The sequence below is a fragment of the Gadus macrocephalus genome, chromosome 20 (genome assembly GCF_031168955.1).
Source record: "Gadus macrocephalus chromosome 20, ASM3116895v1".
NCBI lineage: Eukaryota > Metazoa > Chordata > Actinopteri > Gadiformes > Gadidae > Gadus > Gadus macrocephalus.
In genome coordinates, this window is record NC_082401.1 from 9,207,722 (window position 1) to 9,217,721 (window position 10,000).

General features: G+C 47.0%; 1 protein-coding gene across 1 annotated transcript in view; it reads left to right on the top strand.

Annotated features, from left to right (window-relative positions):
- Nucleotides 1-7,856: 7,856 nt before the first annotated feature.
- The window catches only part of LOC132448901 (neuropilin-2-like), a gene marked incomplete at its 5' end in the record, with an annotated part of 24,051 nt that continues 21,907 nt past the window's right edge, over nt 7,857-10,000 (top strand). Inside the window, one exon of the mRNA XM_060040454.1 lies at nt 7,857-8,106. Within this exon, the coding sequence (XP_059896437.1) occupies nt 7,857-8,106 (250 nt within the window). The remainder of the gene's footprint in view (nt 8,107-10,000) is intronic.

The window sequence follows — 10,000 nt, forward strand, 5'->3', positions numbered from 1 at the left end:
GCAGGCTTTGAACCAACAAGGGTGTTAGTGTTCACACCAACTCGCTGAGCGTGTGTGTGTTTGTTTTTGTGTGTCTGTGTGTGTGTGTGTGTGTGTGTGTGTGTGTGTGTGTGTGTGTGTGTGTGTGTGTGTGTGTGTGTGTGTGTGTGTGTGTGTGTGTGTGAGAAAGAGAAATAGAGAGAGAGAGAGAGAGAGAGAGAGAGAGAGAGAGAGAGAGAGAGAGAGAGAGAGAAAAAGGTTGAGATTTTTTGGGTTTTCCAAAGATCTAAAAATAATATAAAATATATAAAAAAAATAATAATAAAATAATAACATATTCCCTGCATTTTAGGCTTTCAGGGCAGAAGCTCATAATCTACCCTGTTGACCTTGATACTGTATTGCATTTGTACAGCTGATGGTTCATATTAGTATATCAGCCTTTTTCCAATGTTTAAAGTTTTAAAAAGGTAAACGTCCAATGGCTTTTACACAGCTGTTTCATATTTTCTATTTCAAACCAAATACTTTTTCAGAATTAATCGTTTGACTCATGTCTGACACACACGCCGTGAGATCATTCGGAAAAAGCTGCGGTATTGTTAAGAGAGTAGCGTAACAATGTTAATACAATTTTAGCCGGTTAAGCATCTCAAGGTTTTCTTTTGGGTTTGACTCTCTTCGTATTTATGAACCAGGAAAAGGTTAGCCAATTAGATTCCCTTCTACAGCAACTGATGCATTCAGCTGTTAGCCTCCTTGTATTTTATACGGTATTTATACGTTTAGTTTTGGGCACTTGTGTGTGTGTTTGTTTTTGTGTGTATGTGTGTGCGCGTGTGTGTGTATGTGTGCGTGTTTGTTTGTGTGTGCAAACATGTGTGTGTGTGTTTGCACTGAAGAAAATAAATTTGCTATTTTATTTCATGAGCTCATACAGTATCTGTGAGTGTGTGTGTGACTGTTTTTCTCTGTCTGTGATTAATGTTAGTGTCTTTGTTTAATGTGTGTAAGCCAGTGTGTGTGTGTTGGTGTGTGTGTGTGTGTGTGTGTGTGTGTGTGTGTGTGTGTGTGTGTGTGTGAGTTGGGTCCATCTCGTGCTGGCAGTAATGACGGCACCAGTTGGGCCGTGCATGCAGTTGCCATAGCGCTAACAAGATCTTGTTATCCCGCAAGGTGCAAACCCGACGTCTGCCTGCGTGGGTGGACGCATTTTATGCATGTGTGCCGCGCACGCACTTGCCGGTGCCTGAGCGTTTATCTCTGTGTGCCCCATGTGCATTGATGATCAACTCTGTGGTGTGGGTTAGTGTGTGTGTAACGAGGTCGCCGCGGCGCGTTCTCTAGATATGCAGCTATTGATGCAGCCTCCGTGTTCTCTGCTCAGTAAGACCTGGTGAAGAGGGAGGGGGGAGGAGGAAGGGGGGAGGAGGGAGGAGAGGAGGGAGAGACGAGGAAGGAGAGGAGGGAGGAAGGAGAGGAGGAAGGGGAGGAGGGAGGAGAGGAGGGAGGGGAGGAGGGAGGAGAGGAGGAGGAGAGTAGGAAGAAGAGGAGAAAGGAAAGGAGGAGGTGGTGGAGGAAGGAGAGGAGGAGGGAGAGGAGGAGGGAGGTGAGGAGGGAGGAGAGGGAATTGAGAGAGGCAGCAGAGGAAAAGAGAGAAAAGACAGAGAAAGAGGGGCATTCAGTTTTGCCTTGGGTTAAGAATGAGGGGAAGAATTACAGTATGACTACACATCTTTCCTCGCCTCCTGTCCTCGTCTCATCTCATCCAATCTCCTGTCTTCTTTTCCTCTCAACCTCTCCTCTCCCTTCTCCACACACAAACAAACTCACACATGCAAAGATACACCGCTAACATGCAATCTCTCAAACGCAAAAACCGCTCACACGCTAACTCATTTAGAAATCCATAAGCATACAAACCGCATTCACGGATGGTTGACCTCAACTGACACGGAGGACCACATGTCTGTCTGCACGCACATACGACTGACCTGCATCGCAACACACTTATTGCTTTCTTGTTTCTTACAGACACACGCACACTTACAGATATGCATACGCACAGGATCATTGCACGCATGTGCTAAGGCAAACAAACACAGTAACACAAACACACAAGCATACAAGTAAACACAGTACAACCTGCAATTGTATCAGTTCTTATTTACAATCCTGTTACTATGGATACTCCAACCAATAAGGGCAGAGCGGCCAAGAGGCGTCAGCCAATCAAATGTAAGATCACTGTCTAGCCAGTGGACGCCTCAAGCTGTTATTGTGACCCAGAACTCACCAGACAAACGCACACACATTGGAAAACATGCACGCACGCACACACATGCACGCACACACACACACACACACACACACACACACACACACACACACACACACACACACACACACACACACACACACACACACACACACACACACACACACACACACAATCATTCGCCCTCAAATTGACATGCATGCAAGAGTGCACACACACACACACACACACACACACACACACACACACACACACACACACACACACACACACACATATGAATATGACTACGTTGAAGGGATTAGCTCAAATATTTCCGTGAGACTAGGGAAATTAAAGTAGTTAAACTGCACATGAGCACATGTGCGCACGTTCTAAACAAACCCATGTCAGAGAGTGTCCGCCCGCAAAAGCCTAGCTTCACCTCAACACATTGAAAAAGCATAGTGACGCACACACACGCACTGGGTAATGTAATGTGAAGTCATGGCGGTAATCCTTCCCAACAACTTCTGTTGTTTACAACCCAGTTCATTACCCCTAGGACCTTCCTCCCAGCCTTGACACGTCAGCCAATCAGGGTCCTTCGTAACCTTGTCTAGCCAACCGCTATGGCCGCCCAATTCTGACAGCCCTAGTGACCCAGTGAATCAAAACATGCTCCACTTCCTACAGTGAAAACAGTCTGCAGGGGTACAGTAGCACATCCACTGTTGTTTCTTAGATCCTGCCTAGCAACCCAGCTTCTTCGATAATACACACCATTTATTTTTAATGCTTTACGACATACCTTTTAATATTTGATTTTTGACTGAAGGTGACTTTTTATTTTCTTAAACACCCTGGCCAGACCAAAAAAAATTGTTGGTTCTGATTTCATGTCCTATTTCGATCATATTCTTCAACTATTGAATCGTCATCGCCTGAAATTTTTTTGTCTCTATTCGTGGTTCAGTTTACACACAGTTTAAATATTGTTTACGTTTTTTCTCAATGACAGAGTAAAGACATTTCATCCCAATCCAAACAGGAGCCTCATTGTAATGGGTAAATGTGCATTTCACATTTAATCTGCAACCACTGTGTTTTGAATAACAGGCCGGGTCTCTCAAATGAGAGAAGTTTCCTAAACAAGCCTTGGTCCTTGAGAACCGAGGTAAACATCTTCAGTCGGTAACTCACTCAAACGAACCAAATGAACAGAAGACATTGGTTTCCTGGTGACACTTTTATTCACACATTTCAGCGGTAATGTAGCCGAATAGTTTGTTTAGTCTCAAGTTAAAAGCTTGGGTGGGATTGAAAGGAAAAAATCTAAAGACTGTTGAGACAATTTGGTTTACTTTTCAAATTCCATGACACCGTCAACTCCACAGAAGGGCTGTTTTGTGCCCAAAAGTGTGTGTGTGTGTGTGTGTGTGTGTGTGTGTGTGTGTGTGTGTGTGTGTGTGTGTGTGTGTGTGTGTGTGTGTGTGTGTGTGTGTGTGTGTGTGTGTGTGTGTGTGTGTGTGTGTGTGTGTGTGCGCCTGTGAGAGGGGCACATCCAGGGTTAGTGAGAGGGATACTAATTGCAGGTTCTAGTTAACTAATGGCCCACTGGCATGACCACAAAGGTTAAATACCTTAGGTCGCAAGGCACACATGCACACATACACATACACACACACACACACACACACACACACACACACACACACACACACACACACACACACACACACACACACACACATACACACACACACACACACACACACACACACACACACACACACACACACACACAAACGCATCACACTCACACACACACACACACACACACACACACACACACACACACACACACACACACACACACACAAACACACACACACACACACACACACACACATACACACACACACACACACACACACACACACACACACACACACACACACACACACACACACACACACACACGACCACAGAGTAGACGACTGCACGCAAACTCGAGACAGACACCAAAAACATTCACTCGCACATGTCTCCGCAGACAGGGGGGAGCCTGGTGTGGCACATGACCCGACCAGGCTGCCCCCTCCCCCACCCCACCCCACCCCCACCCCCAACCCCAACCCCCACTAGAAGGACCCAACCCCACGTTTCAACGGGAAATCTACCCAGCAACACATCTGCACGGCGAATCACTCACCCATAAATACACATAAAACAGGTATACAGACAGACAAACACATAAAACACACACACACACATAAACTCACGCTCCATTCTCTTCAAATAGGAAAAGTCAAAGAGGGAAAGAGAAAGAGCAGGGAAAGAGCAGAGATGCCAGCGGAGCGATGGCAATGAGAATGGATGAGAGGAACCCGGAAGCAGATAGGGAGAGGCGGAGAGCATAATAAGCCACGGAGTAGATCTAGTCCTCCTTGTTTACTGCTGCTTCTCACAGAGATGCAAATGTCACCATAAGAACAACCAGGACTCCCCCGCCCCCTTCAACCCCCTCCTGCCGACCGACAGACCCACCGATTGTCAGAGAGATGTAGAGTTGATGAAGAGCGCGCTATAACATGTTAAAGCCCAACCGGAGAAGGAGGGTGAAGGGGGGGATGAAACACTGTGAGGTTGGAGATGAAAGTGGGAGGAAGAGGGACCGGGGTGCGGGAGGGGGGGTAGAGAAAATAGAAGCACGATAGGAGGGAGGAAAGGAGATGGAGGAGGGTAGAGAGGGGAGGATGGAAGGAGTGGGGTAGAGAGCGCGGGAGGGGGGGGTATGAGAGAGGGGAAGGGTGTGAGAGAGGGAGGGAGGGAGGAATGGAGGGGGGGGAGAAAGAGATGGGGTGGTGGCAGGGTGGCGAGGATGGAGGGAGTGGGAGGGAGGCATGGAGGGCAGGGGAGAGAGGGAGGGGGAGCGGGAGGGAGGGAGGGGAGGGGGAGCGGGAGGGAGGGAGGGAGGGAGGGGAGGGGAAGAGCGAATGCAGGCCAGTATTGTTTTGGCGATGTTCACAAATCATGAAGTAATGAGGAGGGAATAAATGGCTGCTGGCGACAAAACTGGTCAGGCGTTCAGTCTACTGCGCATACACACACACACACACACACACACACACACACACACACACACACACACAGACACACACACACACACACACACACACACACACACACACACACACACACACACACACACAGACACACACACACACAGACACACACACACACACACACACACACACACACACACACACACACACACACACACACACACGCACACATGCACACATGCACTTACACGCGCACACATGCACATGCACACACACACACAATAGACCCACACTGTCCAGTAACCGTCTCTTTGCGGGGGAGCTGAATCACAGAAAGACATACACACACACACGCACACACGCACAGACACACACAGAAAGAGAGAAGTACAGTTTGTGTGTTGGTGGTAATTGTATTACAGAGAGAAGGTCACAATAACAAAAACATTAGAGAAAAACAGACGGACCGGCAGCACAACCACTCTCTCTCCAAGGCTCGGATGGTGGGAGTGAGGCCAGGTGAAACGTGCGGCGATCTCTGTCGTGTGTTGGAGCTCCGCTCCCTATCCGTGCGGACGTCCCCCCTAATCCCCAGCGAAGAATCACCAAGTAGAGATAAAGGATTTTCAATGAAAGCTGTCAAGGGAATCAAATTGAGCTACAACTACAAGCATACAGGGGCTGTATATATAGGTGCCCTTATATACTGTCCCCTCAGAGACACCATATTCCCCTTCCCGGAATCGGCAAGAAAATATAAAATATGTCAAATATTAAAAAAGGAAACGAGTCGAGATAGGAGAATCTAGCAGAATTCCTTTACAGCATGCTGGAGGCTGTATAGAAGGCCCCTGTTTATATTTGTATTTTGTTTTATGAATATTTCACACTTTTATCTCAGAGGAAGCAAATGTGGTTTGGTTGGACACACACAGGCAAACAGACAGAGACACAAACCAAGCCACACACACACACATACTTTCTTTCTGACACTCAAGCCAGAGTATTCCACTGCGTTAACGACGTCTCCTTTAAGTTTCCATGGCGATAACCAATCCAATCCAACCGTTAAATTCTAGAATTAATTCTCGTCCCAGAGTTCCGTCTGTAAAAGAGTGATTCAAGTTCCCTCTTCAGCAAGAAAATGCTGTCCATGCCAGCTTGGACATGTCTGGCTGTGCTCATTGTGTAAATACACACACATACACACACACACACACACACACACACACACACACACACACACACACACACACACACACACACACACACACACACACACACACACACACATAAACACACATAAACACACACATAAACACATATACACACACACACACACACACACACACACACACACACACACACACACACACACACACACACACACACACACACACACGCCCATACCCACAACCTATTTATCTTCTTTGTGTTTGGGTGTAATCGATGTGTGTATGTCAGTTGTATGTGTGTGTGTGTGTGTGTGTGTGTGTGTGTGTGTGTGCTTGTGTTATGATGTGCATGGATGTCTAGTCTTTGAGTTTGTGGAGGAGGGGTGGGTACGGGTGGGTTCATGGGGGGTATTTAGGTATGGGTGGGTGGGCAGCGATAATTGCACAGTTGGACCAAACCGTAGGCACAGCGGTATGTCTACATGTGTGTGTGTGTGTGTGTGTGTGTGTGTGTGTGTGTGTGTGTGTGTGTGTGTGTGTGTGTGTGTGTGTGTCTGTGTGTACCTAATAATTATAATTAATACACAAGGTATTACAGTGATGGGAAGAGGCCTAGATTACTCTTTGTCAGTTGTTAATCACATGATGTATGCTGCCCTTCCCTCTAACTGTATATGCGTGTCTGTGTATGTGTGTGTGTGTGTGTGCGTGTGTGTGTGGTGTGTGTGTGCGCACAGTGATATTCAAAGCCCCTCCATGACTGTTAAACTATCCAACCGCGTGGCTGTCAACATACTCTATGTCTCTCTCTCTCTCTCTCTCTCTGTCTCTGTCTCTCTCTCTCTCCTCGTCTGTACAACGTCATTCTCTCGCCATGGCCCACTCGTAAACACCTATATCTCGGTTGTCTCCGTTTCCTCTCTCCTCACAGCTCAATGTGAGGAAAGAGGGAGAGAAAACATTCATCTGTTTGATTGATTCTCTCTCTCTCTCTCTCTCTCTCTCTCTCTCTCTCTCTCTCTCTGCTGCTCACACTCTCTCTTAGTCACGTAGTCACGGGCTGTCACTGCTGAAATACACAGTTTGAAAAGTTTATGTAAGGGCAAACTTCGTGTAGCCTTTCAGCTGTAGTTTGGGCCTTGAATATCAGCAATACTATGTATGCATAGTTTTGGTTGATTCAATATAATAATATATAAAGACAATAGATTCTGTAAACATGCCAAGAATCAATAGGTTTGAGGATTCTTTCGGTATCCAGTCTTCTGTATTTTTTATATTCTATGGGGGACAGTACTCCTTTGTTGGTTGGTTCTGGCCCAACATCCGGTACCGGTCGGGGTGTGATCCATCCATGGTTGCCGGTAAATAAATGGTCTCTGTGTGTTTTCCCCCGCAGGTTCCGACTGCTCCCAGAACTTCACCAGTCCCACGGGCCTCATCGAGTCCCCAGGGTTTCCTGACAAGTATCCCCACAACCTTGAGTGCCACTTCATCATCATCGTGCCCCCCGGCATGGACGTCACACTCAGCTTCTTGACCTTTGACCTCGAGAATGACCCTCTGCCCGGTGGAGAGGGCGAGTGCAAATACGATTGGCTGGAGGTGTGGGATGGGCTCCCTGGAGGTGAGCGATTGGCTGATTCGTGTTTGTTTGCCTGACCTTTTCAAACAGTCTCGTCGTCACGTTCTCGTCGATTCTCATCGACTCTGTTGAAATAAAGTACCCTCAGAACCTGTTCTTATAATGAGGCTAACGATTATTGCCACCATTCCCAGCACATTGAGAGTTATTACTAAGTGTGATGATGATGGTGATGGTGATGATGATGATGATCCACACCCTGATAGCCTCTTCCTTGTTGGATAAAGGTGTAATGATAGCACCACAGACACCTCAACAAACAAAATGTTTTGCAAACTTTCCTGAGGTGCTGAATGACTAGAGAGCTTTGTTCGAGTGCTCATTCTGGGTTCACGTAGGGGAATCAAATCACGTTTCCTTTCCCGGCTAAGTCTGCCAATGTTTCAATCAGCATATTGGACACGGGTAAATATACATTTCTGCCCAGAATTACGGCAAAAAGAGCATTTGCTCCACCCTGCCTACAGCCTCATAGTATCGATTGATGTCGAAGAGCAGTTATTTTGGGCGGTGTGCGTTGGTAGATAAAAGCATCTCCAACAGGCAGCCCTGCCAGGAGCTAGTGCAGAAAACCTTCACCACTTTACTCAGAAGGAGGAGAGGTGAAAGATGAGAGAGGAGGAGAGGAGGGAGAGAGGAGGAGGGATGAGAGAGGTGGAGAAGAGGAGAGGAGGGAGGAGGAGAGATGAGAGAGGAGGAGAGGAGGGAGGAGGAGGGCTGAGAGTGGAGGAGAGGAGGGAGGAGGAGAGATGAGAGAGGAGAGGATAGTGGAGATCATTTCATGGAAGCGGTTCAGAGGAGCGGGAGGGAAGGGAAAGAGAGCGAGGAGAGAGAGGGGGAAAAGGGAAAGGGATGAGCAGCACAATGTTTTATGTTTCCTGCCGCTGGTTTTCGAGGGCAAGGTGAGGCAGAGCGTACAGGAAGGCGTGCAGAGCGGAAAATACCGTCGGTGGAGCTTGTGGCTTCATGTGGGGTCAGAGGGACCGAGGGCAGGGCTGGGTAAATACTCAAGGGCCAAAAGGCCTCAGGACTTCAGGATGATGGCAGGGAGGAGGCAAGGAAGAGAAGGATCAGTGGGGGATATCCTGCAGGGAGATTCTCAGACAGGAGCGAGAGAGGTGGAGAGGAGGCCAGACATCTGCCATAACTCAGGGAGATCTTCTGTATCATGGACGAAGGACTCACCCTTGGTAAAATGAATCTGTTTTTCACCGTCTAGGGACAGATTTAGCCCTATGGATGAAAAGAGATCAAATTTTTTTGTTGTTGACTATTTCACACTCACTTGAAATTTGCGTTTATAACATCTTCTGGAAGCGATGTGCCTTTTCCCTTACGGAAGCATTTGACAGTTCACTCGACGAGATGCTTTCTCCATTTCACACTTAAAATAAGCAAAGCAAAGACGGATGTTTTGCTTTAATCTTCTCAATACTAATGCTAACACTACCAGCACTCATACTAATAATGCTAATAATAATACTAATAAAGCCATTGGGGGCTATGTGGAGGAAACAGAAGGGGGTGTAAATCCAGAGTTGGAAAGGAGCCACAGCATGTTGGCTCAGTATCTGCCTCTAGGATTTACTTTCCTTGGCTTCCGATGGCTCCTGATGTTCTTGTTATTTTTTTACCGGGAGAAAGAGAATGAAGAGGGAAGTTCCCGAAAGATTATTGGAACTTTCCTCAGTTAAGAAGAACCTATGCAAAGTTTATTTTGCACTTCTCTGCAACATCTGTTGTTGTGCTGTTGTTTTACTTGCTGTGTGTTTATCTAAAGTGACTTATAGTGAATTAAGATACATGTCACCAAGGAATGTGTTATGGCATCGTGTTCAGCAAGTAGGCTGTGGACACGGTGGGAATCATTCCCAGA